General features: G+C 42.0%; 1 protein-coding gene across 1 annotated transcript; it reads left to right on the forward strand.

Annotated features, from left to right (window-relative positions):
* The first annotated feature begins 6135 nt into the window (after positions 1-6135).
* MRPL15 (mitochondrial ribosomal protein L15) lies at positions 6136-14171 on the forward strand. Its single transcript, XM_012442939.2, has 5 exons — positions 6136-6298; positions 7436-7590; positions 8175-8340; positions 12427-12550; positions 13651-14171. The coding sequence occupies exons 1-5, from the start codon at positions 6191-6193 to the stop codon at positions 13986-13988; spliced, it is 891 nt and encodes a 296-aa protein (XP_012298362.2). The 5' UTR covers positions 6136-6190; the 3' UTR covers positions 13989-14171.
* The last annotated feature ends 1107 nt before the right edge of the window (positions 14172-15278 follow it).

Consider the following 15278-nt stretch of genomic DNA (forward strand, 5'->3'; position numbering starts at 1 on the left):
CTGAGAATTTTTAAGTCATTTATTACCACTTTTGGAGAACATCTGCATACCAAAATAAATTTTAACATTAGGGCTGGGCATGGTGGCTTACGCCTGTAATCCCAGCACTTTGGGAGGCCAAGGCAGGGGGATCAACTGAGGTCAAGAGTTTGAGACCAGCCTGGCCAACATGGTGAAACCCTGTTTTTACTAAAAGAAAAATAAAAAAATTAGCTGCCTGTGGTGGCACATGCCTACAATTCCAGCTACTTAGGAGGCTGAGGCAAGAGAATTGCTTAAACCTGTGAGGCAGAGGTTGCAGTGAGCCGAGATTGTGCCATTGCACTCCAGCCTGGGTGACAAGAGCACAGCTCAATCTCAAGAAAATAAATTTAAAAAAATGTAAAGGTCAGACAGGTGTGGAGAAGCCCCCAAAAGTAACTGAGAAAGATCAACCAGAGATGGAAGAAGAAAACCAGAGATGTGGGGAATCCCAGAAACCAAACGAGGCAAGTATCTCAAGGATAGAGAGGTCAAGTGCTTTGAATGCGCTAAGATGTCAAGTGAGAGAACAGAGAATTTCTTTTTTCTTTTTTTTTTTTGGAGAAGGAGTCTTGCTCTGTTTCCCAGGCTGCAGTATAACATAACCACATTTATGCCAAATTAGTTGGGCATGGTGGTGGATGCCTGTAGCCCCAGCTACTCAGGTGGCTGAAGTGGGAGGATCACTTGAGCCCAGGAGTTCAAGGTTGCAGCAAGCTGTGATCAGGTCACTGCACTCCAGTCTGGGTGACAGGGCGAGACCCGTCTCAAGAAAAAAAAATGGGCCAGGCTCGGTGGCTCACGCCTGTAATCCCAGCACTTTGGGAGGCCAAAGCGGGTGGGTCATCTGAGCTCAGGAGTTTGAGACGAGCCTGGCTAACACGGTGAAACCCCATCTATACTAAAAGTACAAAAATTAGCCGGGCATGGTGGCAGGCACCAGTAATCCCAGCTACTTTGGAGGCTTCGGCAGGAGAATCGCTTGAACCTGGGAGGCAGAGGTTGCTGTGAGCCAAGATCGTGCCATTGCACTCCAGGCTGGATGACAAGAGTGAAACTCCACCTCAAAAAAAAAAAAAAAAGATAAAACAATTAGTGATGGAGACATTAAATAAGGAGGCAGTCATTAGAAGAAACAAAAGCAACATTAAAAGTTATTGCTTATGGGAGTGAAACTAGAAATGGAATAAAAAATAGCTGCTTCTCATTATAAGCCCTTCTGTACTGATTTTTTTCAAAATATGTAAGCATTACAATACTTTAATAAAATTAAAACCTATTTAGGTGTGAATAAGACCTTTAGGTTGGGATCAAGTTTTATCAAGGCCAAATTAGTTACATTTTGTCAAGGGGACATTTATTTGCAGCCTCTTTCCATGCCCTCTTCATAGCCTTCTCTCAATATTAGTTTTGTGTGTGTGTGTGTGTGTGTGTGTGTGACAGAGTCTTGTTCTGTTGCCCAGGCTGTGAGTGTAGTAGCGTGATCTCGGTTCACTGCAATCTCTGCCTCCTGGATTCAAGCAATACTCCTGCTTCAGCCTCCACGGTAGCTGGGATTGCAGGCAGGCACCACCATGCCCAGCTAATTTTTGTATTTTTGGTAGAGATAGGGTTTCACCATGTTGGCTGGGCTGTTCTCAAACTCCTGACCTCAGATGATCTATCCGCCTCAGCCTCCCAAAGTGCTGGGATTACAGGTGTAAGCCACCGCCCCCAGCTTCAATATTAGTTTTCTCCTAATATTAAAGGGATTCATTCCTCTCCTGCCTCTGGCTGTCTCCCACCTTCACTTAGGAATATCGCTTTTCCAGCTGTTTTCTGCTCAACTTTTTTTTTTTTTTTTTGAAAGGAGTCTTGCCCTGTCACCCAGACTGGAGTGCAGTGGTGCAGTCTTGGCTCACTGCAACCTCCGCCTCCCGGGTTCAAGCAATTCTCCTGCCTCAGCCTCCTGAGTGGCTGGGACTACAGGCACCCACCACCATGCCCGGCTAATGTTTGTATTTTTGGTAAAGACAGGGTTTCTCCATGTTGGTCAGGCTGGTCTTGAACTCTCAACCTCAGGTGATTCGTCCCCCTCGGCCTTCCAAAGTGCTGGGATTACAGGCCCGAGCCACTGCACAGCAGCTTATTGCTTTTTAATCTCAAAAACAGAAGATTAAGTTGCTCAGACTTTTTACTTTGTAATGTATTATTACTGTGGTTAATGCAAAGCACTTTATCTGATTCTGATGAATTTATTCCCTTTTCTTTTCTTTTTCTTTTTTGTTTTGGAGACGGAGTCTTGCTCTGCTGCCAAACTGGTGGGCAGTAGCCCGATCTCAGCTCACTGTAACCTCTGCCGCCCCGCAAGTAATTTCCCTGGATCAGCCTCCCAAGTAACTGGGATTACAAGTGCTTGCCACCACTTCCGGCTAATTTTATTATTATTATTATTATTATTTTAGTAGAGACAGGGTTTCACCAAGTTGGCAAGGATGGTCTCGATCTCCTGACCTCGTGACATGCCTGCCTCGACCTCCCAAAGTGTTGGGATTACAGGCGTGAGCCACTGCTTCTTGTCTTGTCTTGTCTTTTTTTTTTTTTTTTGAGATGGAGTTTTGCTCTTGTTTTCCAGGCTGGAGTGCAACGGCGCAATCTCAGCTCACTGCACCTCCAACTCCTGGGTTCAGGCGATTCTCCTGCCTCAGCCTCCCAAGTAGCTGGGATTACAGGCATGCGACAAAGCGTCTGGCTAATTTTTTTGTATTTTTAGTAGAGGCAGGGTTTCACCATGTTGGCCAGGCTGGTTTCTAACTTCTGACCTCAGGTGATCCACCCACCTTGGCCTCCCACAGTGCTGGAATTACAGGCATGAGCCACCTCGCCCAGCCTATTCCCTTTTATTTTCATTTCCCAGTTCCATTTTCTGCTCACCCTGAAGTTTTTTTCTTTTTTTTTAAATAGTGAACTCAAAGGAATTAATCTATGTTAACAGACTATCAGGTGCTGATATGTATAGATGGGGGAAGATTTCGGGCAGTGGGTGAAGCCTTCCAAAGCACTTCAAATTGTATCATCTTTACAGGGTTCATTTCATTCTTATTATGTAATGATTCAGCAGTTATTATTAACTGGGGTTGGAACAGGATGGACCTTAAATAGTTGTTGAGATATTAATAAATTTTTTTTATTACAAGTTCTCATTAACTTGATTTAAACAGGATTTAGCACATCCCAAGCATGTAAGTGAGAATAAATATGAATTGTGCAACTATGAGAATGACATAAAACTACTATAGACTTAAGGTAAAGATTGTTGTCTTATCGACCACACACCCTTAATTTACATTCTTACAACACAAATGAAACTGATCAAATTATTTTGACAGTTTTATATGCTTAATCAACGTGTTGGATATGGGAAACAAACACGTAGCCTACAATTAATTGTAAACAATTGTTATTCCCATTATTATTAATCGATGTCCACCAATAACATTACATAACCTATACAACTTCTCCTTCCAAAAAGTGCAGCATATTTCTCATATTTTCCTTATTCATTAAAACATTTTCCTGTGATAAAAAACATTTGGCGGGGCGGTGTGGGGTGGAAAATTAAAAATTAAAAAAAAATTACTGGCATTAACGTTCAATCAGAGAAGTCCATTACTTAATGCAAACAATGATTTTTTGGAGATATTATTGTTTTTTGAAAATAATTATGCATTTTTCTGTAGATGAGGGTCCAGTCTGCAATGATATTTTGCAACGTTCTTCCTGAAGGTAGGAAAGTTCTAATAAAAAGATAATGAAAACTACTGAATTAAAAATCAATAAAGGCAGGCCGGGCTTGGTGGCTCACACCTGTAATCCCAGCACTTTGGGAGGCCGAGGTGGGCAGATCATTTGAGGTCAGGAGTTCGAGTCCAGCCTGGCCAGCATGGTGAAACCCTGTCTCTAGAAAAAAAAAAAAAAAAAAAGCTGGCTGTTGTGGTGCATGCCTGTAATCTCAGCTACTGGGGAGGCTGAAGCAGGAGAATCGCTTGAACCTGGGAGGCGGAGGTGGCAGTGAGCAGAGGAGATAGCACCATTGCACTCCAGCCTGGCAACAGAGTGCGAGCCCGTCGCAAACAAACAAACAAATCATTAAAGGCAGAAAATAGGTTCTATTTTCCCCCCTCTATTCTATTCCCCCTCTTTTGTACTTCTAAATAGAGTCTGGACTTTATCTTCATATCACTTTATCGAACTCATATATTTTCTTGTTTTTGCTAATTCATCTATAAGAGGCCTACTTTATTTATTTTTTTTTTTTGAGACAGAGTCTTGCTCTGTCGCCAGGTTGGAGTGCAGTGGTGCAATCTCGGCTGACTGCAACTTCCGCCTCCCGGGTTCAAGCGATTCTCCTGCCTCAGCCTCCCAAGCAGCTGGGACCACAGGTGCGCGTCACCACACACAGCTAATTTTTTTTTTTTTTTTTTTTTTTTTTGGTATTTTTAGTAGAGACGGGGTTTCACTATATTGGCCAGGATGGTCTCGATCTATTGATTTCGTGATCCGCCCACCTCAGCCTCCCAAAGTGCTGGGATTACAGACGTTGAACCACTGCGCCCGGCTATATTTAACTTAAAAAAAAAAAATACACTTTTGGAAACTCTTCCCTACTAGATTTCAAACAACCTGGGAATGAAATATTGTTTGAGTTCATCCATATGTATTTCTTTCTTTCTTTTTTTTTTTTTGGAGACGGAGTTTCGATCTTGTTGCCCATTTTGCCCAGGCTGAAGTGCAATGGTGCGGTCTTGGCTCACTGCAACCTCCGCCTCCTGGGTTCAAGGGATTCTCCTGCCTCAGCCTCCCTAGTAGCTGGGATTACAGGCGCCCACCACCATGCCTGGCTAATTTTTGTATTTTTAGTAGAGATGGGGTTTCACCATGTTGGCCAGGCTGGTCTCGAACTCCTGATCTCAGGTGATCCACCCACCTCAGCCTCCCAAAATGCTGGGATTACAGGCGTAAACCACCATGCCCAGCCGCCATAAGTATTTCTAACAAGTTCAGCGTCTTACTTATAAATAGTACTTGAAGGAATGAATAAAACTTTTTCTTTATGTAGTTATTTTACACTTGATTTAAAGAACTTAAAAAAGATGTACTTAAACCTAAGACAGCAGCCCTCCAAAAACTGTCTCACCTTCATTATTTGTGATTACTAGTAAGACCTAGCAGAAAAAACTCTCCAACAAGACAGTGAAGTATCACACAATTACTAAAAGAAAGAAAAAGGAACAGTCTTTTCTATATTAAACTAACTTAAGAGAAAAATAGAAGAGCTAGTATTTTTCTAGTAATGTTTGTATTTTGTGATGGAGATACTCAATTTTACATTCTAAAAATACTACTTTTATAGTAGGAAGCAGTATAAGTTTGAATCCTGGCTCTGTCGCTTGTTGCAAGAAGTTGGTCAAGCTACCGGACCTTGCTAAGCCTTACCTCGCTGTGACTGTAAATTGCAGGAACATCATCTACCTCTAGAATGGCTGTAACTCGAGTCAGGCTAATTTAATACAGGGTCTGGCCACCAGGCAATCAGTACCGTGCCAGTCATTAAGTGGTCAACTGTGATTCACTCAAAACAATATAGATGCACATGGATGCGAGTTCATACTTTGAGTCTTATTCAAAGATTGCTATTAGCCAGGCATTTTGATAGGTGCACTATGAGTATTATTTTCGTACGCACGGCGTATAATTACGCAAGTTCAAAAGCTGATAATTGACAGCTCACAGTGCTTTACTCCGGGTTCTGCGTTGACCTCGGAGAACGCACTGCCTGGACAAATAGGTAAGGCCAAACACTGACTCAAAAAAGATCCTTTATTTAACGCAGTGTTTTTAGTGCGTACTCCTGTTTGGTGAATGAGAAGGTTTTACGTTCAGAATATTAAAAGGGACCCCGAGGACAAAGCAAGATATCGGAAAATAAGATCACATCCCTCAAGAACTAAAAGAAGAGGACCCCAGAGACAAGCTTGCAGACTCACACACACGCCTCCGCCCGAGTCCGGGGCTTGCGCTCGCGGCTGCAGCGCGACAGGGGCGGGGCCACGACCGTAAAGCAGCCCGCGAGACCACGTGGCCTCCCAGCGGCTAAGGGCGCCCTTGAAAGTTCTTGGATCTGGGAGTTATGGCCGGTCCTTTGCAGGGCGGTAGGTCCCGGGCCCTGGACCTACTCCGGGACCTGCCGCGTGTGAGCCTGGCCAACTTAAAGCCGAATCCCGGCTCCAGGAAACCGGTAAATGGCTGGTGGCGTTGCGGGGGAAACGCTGGGGACCGGGGCAATGGAAGCAGCCCTTCTCTCTTTGTCATTAAGAAAACTGCCTTTTCTGGGAGGGTGTTGGGATGAACGTTGCCACGAGGGTTGCCTCGTGCCTGTTCTCCTTTACTGCCTAGAGGGCGATCGTTCCACGCGCACCCAGTTCTTAATAAGGTTTGTTTTATTTAGTTTTGAGACGGAGTCTCGTTCTGTCGCCCAGGCTGCAGTGCAAGACTGCAGTGCAATGGCGCCATCTCAGCTCACTGCAACCTCCGCCTCCTGGGTTCAAGTGTTTCTCCTGCCTCAGCCTTCTGAATAGCTGGGATTACAGGCGCACGCCACCACGCACGGCTAATTTTTGTATATTTTAGTAGAGACGGGGCTTCACCGTGTTCCTCAGGCTGGTCTCGAACTCCTGATCTCGTGATATGCCCGCCTCGCCCTTCCGAAGTGCTGAGATTACAGGCGTGAGCCACTGCTCCCGGCCAAGGTTTATTTTTAAAAACGTAAACTACAAAGTCATTGTGTCCTGTAAAATTGGATTTAATTCCCTGTGTATTTTTACGTTCATTGGAAAGATCTGAATTGCAGCTGGCTCTTCTGCAGTTCAGTAAATACAGCTAGAAAAGCTGTTGACAGCGTACTGTCATTTCAGCAGTCAATTCGTTGCTTTGGTGAAATGATAGGAAGTAAATTAAGGAAGATTTTCTTCAACAAATTAGTTTCAAATAAAATTACAGGGTTATGAATAATATTTGCATATTTACAACTAATTTCAAAATAAAAAATTTCTGACTATTATTTAAAATGTTGTGGATATTTAATTCTAGGATTTTTTTCAGTTTTAGCCTTTTATAAAAAACTTATCCCCATCCCAAACTTGACTTTTTCGTTTTGATGCACAGCTTGGACTTTGGTTACAAGAATTAGCTATGTCTTTAGAGGCAAAGATGCTAACAGAGCGTGTGGACGTTTGAGCAACTAGGACATGCCTGTCACACAATAGTGGTTGGTTGGATGAATGAACAGCATAACAAAAAGATAAACAGTGAAGAGATGAAATGCAGTTTTTAGAAATGCATCTGAAATTCACAAAATTGTCTTCTTTCCTTGTAGGAGAGGCGACCAAGAGGTCGGAGAAGAGGTAGAAAATGTGGCAGAGGCCACAAAGGAGAAAGGCAAAGAGGAACCCGGCCTCGCCTGGGCTTTGAGGGAGGCCAGACTCCATTTTACATCCGAATTCCAAAATATGGGTTTAACGAAGGACATAGGTAAGGTTGCTTTGCTTTTTAAAGTACAGTCCCCCAATTTCCATTGAGAAGCACCTAAAAAATAGTTTGGTAGAAATTTTGGTGGAAATTTTAAATTCACTTTGAAGCAAACTTTTGCTACTGTTCCTCTGAACCATTTTTTTGGTCGTGAAAATTTGCCTCAATTATTAAAAGGAAAAAAAGCCAGACATTGCACTCAGTCCTGCAAAATGGAGATTCTAATGCCTGCTCTCATGGTTGTTAAGAGAATTAGCAATAATAGACAGTATATATAAAAATCTGGCCCACTGTAGTCACCTAATAAATGGTAACTACCATTATTACTTTGAGTTCCATAGTAAGTTAAATTTTCCACAGATTTATTTGTGTAAATAAATGAAGTAAATGCTTATAGAGAGAAATAATTTTTAGTGGAACAAAGGTGGTACAGCTATCATTTCATTAACCAAAACCAAGCAATATTACATGTTTGTGTTACACTCAAGAGGCTTTTATTTAGTTAAATAATTAAAATTGGAGAAAAACACAGGACAAAGCTTTGAGTTGATTTGGAGTCTTCCAGCTCTTACATTCTTGTTTTACAGCTTCAGACGCCAGTATAAGCCTTTGAGTCTCAATAGACTGCAGTATCTTATTGATTTGGGTCGTGTTGATCCTACTCAACCTATTGACTTAACCCAGCTTGTCAATGCGAGAGGTGTGACCATCCAGCCACTTAAAAGAGATTATGGTGTCCAGCTGGTTGAGGAGGTAAGTCTGGATTAGATCTTGGTGTTATGTAGAAGGATTCCCCGCCCCCCCACCCTCCCACCCAAGATGGAGTCCTGCTCTATCTCCAGGCTGGAGTACAATGGTGTCATCTTGGCTCACTGCAACCACTGACTCCCTGGTTCAAGTGATTCTCCTGCCTCAGCCTCCTGAGTAGCTAGGATTACAGGCACATGTCACCACGCCCAGTTAATTTTTTCATTTTGAGTAGAGACGGGGTTTCACCATGTTGGCCAGTATGATCTTGATCTCCTGACCTTGTGATCCGCCTGCCTTGGCCTCCCAAAGTGCTGGGATTATAGGCATGAGTGACCTCGCCTTTTTTTTTGTTTGTTTGTTTGTTTAAATAGAGACGGAGTCTTGCTCTGTCACCTAGGCTGGAGTGCAGTGGCACAATCTCTGCTCACTGCCAACCTCTGCCCTCCGGGTTCAAGTGATTCTCGTGTCTCAGACTCCCAAGTAGCTGGGACTAAAGGCATGTGCCACCACATCTGGCTAATTTTTTTTATTTTTAGTAAAGATAGGGTTAGCCATGTTGGCCAGGCCGTTCTCAAACTCCTGACCTCAGTTCATCTGCCCACCTCAGCCTCCCAAAGTGTTGGGATTACAGTTGTGAGCCACCCCACCCGGACAGGAAGGTCTTTTTTGAGAATCTTTTTAAAAAGAGCACTTGCCCTGCCTCAGCAGTCACACTGTTTGCTTTACTCTGCTCAGAATGTTTTTCTTTGAATATATATGAACACTTGACATTTATTGCCAAGTTATGCATTTGTTTTCATTGTCTTCCTCACTAGAGTATAAGCTCCCTTGAGGGCAGGTACTTTGATTCATTGTTTTACTTTCTTTCATTCATTCTTTTCTTTTTTTAACACGGAGTCTTGCTCTGTTGCCCAGGCTGGAGTGCAGTGGTGCCATCTCGGCTCACTGCAACCTCCGCCTCCTGGATTCAAGTGGTTCTCCTGCCTGAGTCGTCTGAGTAGCTGCGATTACTGGTGGCCACCACCATGCCTGGCTAATTTTTCTATTTTTAGTAGAGATGGAGTTTCACTGTGTTAGCCAGGATGGTCTCGATCTCCTGACCGCGCGATCTGCCCACCTTGGCCTCCCAAAGTGCTGAGATTACAGATGTAAGCCAGTGCACCCAGCCCTCTTTATTTTTTTTTTGAGATGGTATCTCACTCTTTTGTCCAGGCTGGAGTGCAGTGGTGCTGTCTTGGCTCACTGCATCCTTGTCTCCCAAGTTCAAGTGATTCTTGTGCCTTAGCCTCCCGAGTAGCTGGGATTACAGGCGTGTACTACCATGCCTGCCTAATTTTGTATTTTTAGTGGAGATGGGGTTTCACCATGTTGGTCAGGCTGGTCTTGAACTCCTGACCTCAGGTGATCTGCCTGCCTTGGCCTCCCAAAGTGTTGGGATTACAGGTGTGAGCTACCACGTGGGCCAAATTTTTTGTACATTGTCAATCAACTACTGTTTATCAGTAATACGGTTGTATAGGTAAGTTAGTGTCCACTAGAGGGAAGCGTATGTTTATGAAAAATCCTTTCAGATTCCTTTGAAAAAGTGAACTGTATGGATAAAAGCTTTCCAAATAAAGTAATTTGAAAAGAGAATACCAAATACAAGATTAAGCCTCAGTTTTCTACCCTGGGTGTATAAGGAGATACACATGTAACATTATGGAAATCCATGACCTCATCAGCCCTTAAACTGCACATCCCAACATCCTTAGGTGTGGTCTATTAAATTAGCAAAAATAACCCTGAAAACTGTACCCCAGGGTACTGGTAAGTACAATTGCACATCATTTATATCTCTGTTAACCGATTTACTTCTGCGATTTCAGATTTGCAGTAAATAGTGAATAAGACAGTTTTGATCCCTTAGCACAAAACTATCAATTTGGAAATATATGTTCTCAAGGAAAAAGCGAAATGAAAGAAACCTGTTATAAAGACATTCCTAAAAATGCTGTTTTTTACTACTGAAAATACTGGAACTGATGCCAATGCCCAAAAATAGGGAGACGGTTAAGCAAGCCATGGATTGCTTAAAAGTCACAAATGATAGAGCAAGACCCAGTTTTATTGAATCAAAGGTACTGTTGATTACAGATACACATCAGTATTAGATATAAAAAAGGTGTGAAAATGCATTGTAGAATTGATGGAATATTTCTGAAATACATGAAAAGTTGGTAATTGATAGAAGGAGCTAAGCTGGGAGCCAGTTTGTTTCAGCTACATGAAACTTTTCTATTGCCATACACTGCTAATGCTGCCATCTTTTTATCAGAATCTGCTTTGAAATTGGATAAAAATGTACCAATCCTGTGACCCAAAATTTAACTTTTAAGAGTTCAGAACTACATTTTTTTTTTTTTTTTGAGATGGAATCTTGCTCTGTGCACAGACTGGAGTGCTGTGGTGTGATCTTGGCTCATTGCAACCTCTACCTCCTAGGTTCAAGTGATTCTCCTGCCTCAGCCTCCCGAGTAGCTGGGACTACAGGCATGCGCCACACGCCTGGCTAATTTTTGTATTTTTAATAGAGATGGGGTTTCACCATGTTGGCCAGGCTGGTTTCAAACCCCTGACATCAAGTGACCCACCCTCCTTGGCCTCCCAAAGTGCTAGGATTACAGGCATGAGCCACCATGCCTGGCCTAGCACTACATTTTCTAGGAAACAGTGGAGCATTTTTTTTGTTTGTTTTTTGGTTTTTGGTTTTTTTCCAGCTTAGAGGCTATAATAAAGTCAGTAGTGAATGCAAAGTGAACTTCTGTTGTCTTCTCCCTTTTTCCCTAGTGAGGCCAACTTTTCCAAAGCTCAGATTTTGTCAGATACTCTATTTTTCTGCCTGCTCCAGCCTGCATATCCCCTTGTTTAACCTTCTGCTGGCCTGCTACTTAGGGATAAGGAAGATAAGTTTTTATTTACGTCGGACAGCATAATGTTGTGGTTAAGAACACAGATGCTGTGACTACACTCCCTGGATTACAGTCATTGCTTTGTGATCTTGGGCATATGATTTAACTTCTCTGTGTCTCAGTATTTCCATCTATGAAGTCAGTATAGCAGTAATCCTATCATAAGGTTGTTAATGAGGATTAAACAGTCTACTATTAGTGAAGTATCAGGAATGAGTGCTTAGCAGGTATACATAAAATAGAAATATAGTCAGTCTTATACCGATTGAAAGTCGGTTAAACAAGGTAGCCTAAATAAAAATGTTAAAAAAAAAGTGATAGAACCTCAAAGCAGAGATATTTAAAAAAGGAATTGTAGTCATCCCCTAGCATTAGTTCCAAGACCACCTCCTCTCACTAAAATCCAGATGATCAAGTCTCTGTCTATCTAAGATGGCCTAGTATTTGCACATAACCTACCACATTTTCCCATATACTTTAAATCATCTGTAGCTTACTTATAATACCTAATAATAGGTTGATGCACAATAATTGTGGCTTTTGCTGTTGAAAGTAATGTAAATGCTATATAAATAGTTGTTGCACTGTATTTTTAAAAACATTAGTTTTCTTATTGTTGGATTATTATTATTATTATTTTATTGTTGTTGTTGTTGAGATGGAGTCTTGCTCTGTTGTCCAGACTGGCGGTGGCGCGATCTCAACTTAACTGCAACCTCTGCCTCCCAGGTTCAAGCGATTCTCCTGCCTCATCCTCAAAGTAGCTGGGATTACTGGTGCCTGCCATCATGCCCGGTTAATTTTTGTATTTTTAGTAGAGACGGGGTTTCACCATGTTGACCAGGCTTGTCTCGAACTCGACCTCCAGTGATTTCCCTGCCTTGGCCTCCCAAACTGCTGAGATTACAGGCATGAGCCACCGCACCTGGCCTTATTTTTTATTACTATTTTTTTTCTGAAAATTTTCCATCCAAGTTGGTTGACTCACAGATGTGGAATCCACAGATATGGATGGCTGACTCTACTATTACATTACAGGCACTTTGGAGGGAAAAATACTGTTTAAAAAGGAAGCTTGACATAATTAATTTACTTTTAGCCAAGCTGTTTACCAACAGACTGTTTTGACATATTTCAGGGTGCAGACATCTTTACAGCGAAAGTTAATATTGAAGTACAGTTGGCTTCAGAACTAGCTATTGCTGCAATTGAGAAAAATGGTGGTGTTGTTACTACAGCCTTCTATGATCCAAGAAGTCTGGGTAAGCTTGTTCCACAGTCATCGTCTTTCTCTCTGTCTCATGTTGGCTACTTTTTAATTACTTAGTGAATGGCAAATGTTGGTAGTAGTTTGGATGTAGTGTTTGATCTACGTCTACCGTGTGGATTATTATGACTTAAAGAATACAGCATGTCGCAGACAGATATACCAAGGGCAAGAAAGACTCTCTGCCCCTCCCCTGAACTGTAGTTCTGCATCTGCCTGCCTGGCAAATTCTCTTGAATGTCTAGCAGGGACCTCAAATGTAGCATGTCTGAAATGTCTCTTTTCTCTCTCTCTTTTTATTTTTTTGAGACAGAGTCTTGCTCTGTCGCCCAGGCTGGAGTGCAGTGGCATGATTTTGGCTCACTGCAACCTCCGCCCCCCAGGTTCAAGGGATTCTCCTGTCTCAGCCTCCCAAGTAGCTGGGATTACAGGCGCCCGCCACTATATCTGGCTAATTTTGGGTAGAGACGCATTTCACCATGTTGTCCAGGCTGGCCTCGAACTCCTGACCTCAAGTGATCTGCCCTTCTTGGTCTCCCAAAGTGCGGGAATTACAGGCATGAGCCACCGCGACCAACCCAACTTTTTTATCTCAGCCTGGCTTTTCTTGCAGTCTTCCCTATGTGAGTAAACGACAAGTCCATCCAAAATTTGGAGTTCTGAACTTTTTCTTTTATGCCCTAATAAATCTTGTGAGCTGTTTCTTCAAACCACGTCCACATTCGACCACTTCTCCAGCTACTGCCAGTCTGTCCTAGCCACTGTCCTCTTGCCTGGATGACTGCGGGCCTTCAGGTGGCCTCTCTTGCTTCCATCTGCAGTGGAGTGACATGGCATGAAGTTCCTTTTAAAGCACGGACTATCACTCCTTTGCCCAAAACCTCCACTGGTGTCCATGCTGCTCCTATGACACTGGATGTGCCATTACTCTCCAGCCTGGCAAAGAAGAGCAAAACTTGTCTCAAAAAAATAAAAATTAAGAATCAAGAGAAACAGAAACTCTGTTACATCTCTGTATTTACAGGGTTACATCTCTATGTATGTCTACAGAGCTAATATTTGCATCTCACTTTTTAAATTTAAATTTTCTTTTAGACATTGTATGCAAACCAGTTCCATTCTTTCTTCGTGGACAACCCATTCCAAAAAGAATGCTTCCACCGGAAGAACTGGTACCGTATTACACCGATGCAAAGAATCGTGGATACCTGGCAGATCCTGCCAAATTTCCTGAAGCGCGACTTGAACTTGCGAGGAAGTACGGTTACATCTTACCCGATATCACTAAAGATGAACTCTTCAAAATGCTCTGTACTAGGAAGGATCCAAGGCAGATTTTCTTTGGTCTTGCTCCAGGATGGGTGGTGAATATGGCCGATAAAAAAATCCTAAAACCTACAGATGAAAATCTCCTTAAGTATTACAGTTCATGAATTCCCATCCGAGAAAGCGGAGTTGTTAAAGAGGACTGGAATAGGGACCGAAAGATGTGTATTTGTCATTGTGTTTTCCTTACGAATAACTGTCCAGATGATGATGTTACTTTTCAGTGTACTCATATCTCTCATTTTCATCTACAATTAAAATGGCAGGAAACAAGAACTGCATAGAGAAACTGAGTCTGTGTGGGTTCCGTCTCAAAGATGCAAACTCTGATAGTCTATGGAAGGTAAAGGACAACTATTTGGGAATATTTCTTGTTAGTTTTTTCGATGATCTTTTCATCCAGGCCTTGTTACTATTACAGATCAGAATGAATATGCAAGTGGAATGGGAATGACCTGTAGGCCTGCTCTGCCACGATGAGAACGGAGGGAGTGAGTTGGTGACCCCTCTTAATCTGTAGCCTCAGGGAAGCGCTGCTACCCAGTGTGAAGACGGTAAACCTCCGCCTGAAGAGTAAGATCAGGATGTATGCTTAAGGTGTCAGGCTGATGAGTAGCTGCTAGGCAGATTTGCTAGCAACATTGACGGTGAGAGAAACAAAAATTGCAAGTGAATTTATTTTCTCAATTCTATGGTCAAAGTGGACAATGATGATTAAGCCATTAACATATTTTTTTTAAGAAGGTAAGTGTTCTAGTTTAAATTGATAAAATTTTACTTATCTGACATTGGAGACCTTCATCTTTCAGTCATTACAAATGATTTTGAAGAAACAGTTCGAATATTATATGAGCAATAAAAACAATTGGCAACGTGAGAATTAAACTTAGTTAATGTAAAAGATTCAGCAGTTAGTAAGATTTTTTTTGAGGTAGTCTCCCTCTGTTGCCCAGGCTGGAGTCCAGTGGTGTGATCTCGGCTCACTGCAACCTCTGTGTCCCAGGTTCAGGCAAGCAGTTAGTATGATTATTTAGCTTCTCAAAGATATTTTATATCCAAAACATGTGAAACCTTAATTTACATTGAACAATTAAAGATTGATCTTTAGTAATTCATAATTCCACAGTAGAAATGAAATGATTCCTGGCTGGTTATTTTCTTAAAAATTAAACAATTTAAAAAATTCTACAATGAAATATTTGTTTTGTTTGCTTATCAATCTCATGTGTTTTGTTCTGAGTTTCAATTTATAAAATAATTTATGTCCCAAGAGTATCTCTCAGCTTTTATCCAGGATTATATAATTGACTTGTTATTAAACGATTCCTTAGAACCTAGGACTTACGAAGAATTATGACCAGGACCATCTTCTTTTTTTCTTTTTTTTTTTGACATGG

This window comes from Aotus nancymaae, unplaced genomic scaffold (assembly GCF_030222135.1).
Source record: "Aotus nancymaae isolate 86718 unplaced genomic scaffold, 86718_ANA_hifiasm-v0.15.2.pri h1tg000036l, whole genome shotgun sequence".
In the NCBI taxonomy this organism is placed as follows: Eukaryota; Metazoa; Chordata; class Mammalia; order Primates; family Aotidae; genus Aotus; species Aotus nancymaae.

Bases quoted from the DNA above. Each gene is read 5' to 3' on its own strand.
- MRPL15 (XM_012442939.2), top strand. From the start codon at position 6,191: ATGGCCGGTCCTTTGCAGGGCGGTAGGTCCCGGGCCCTGGACCTACTC. The intron at 6,299-7,435 runs GTAAATGGCTGG...CTTTCCTTGTAG, and splicing joins ATCCCGGCTCCAGGAAACCG to GAGAGGCGACCAAGAGGTCG. The intron at 12,551-13,650 runs GTAAGCTTGTTC...ATTTTCTTTTAG, and splicing joins CTATGATCCAAGAAGTCTGG to ACATTGTATGCAAACCAGTT.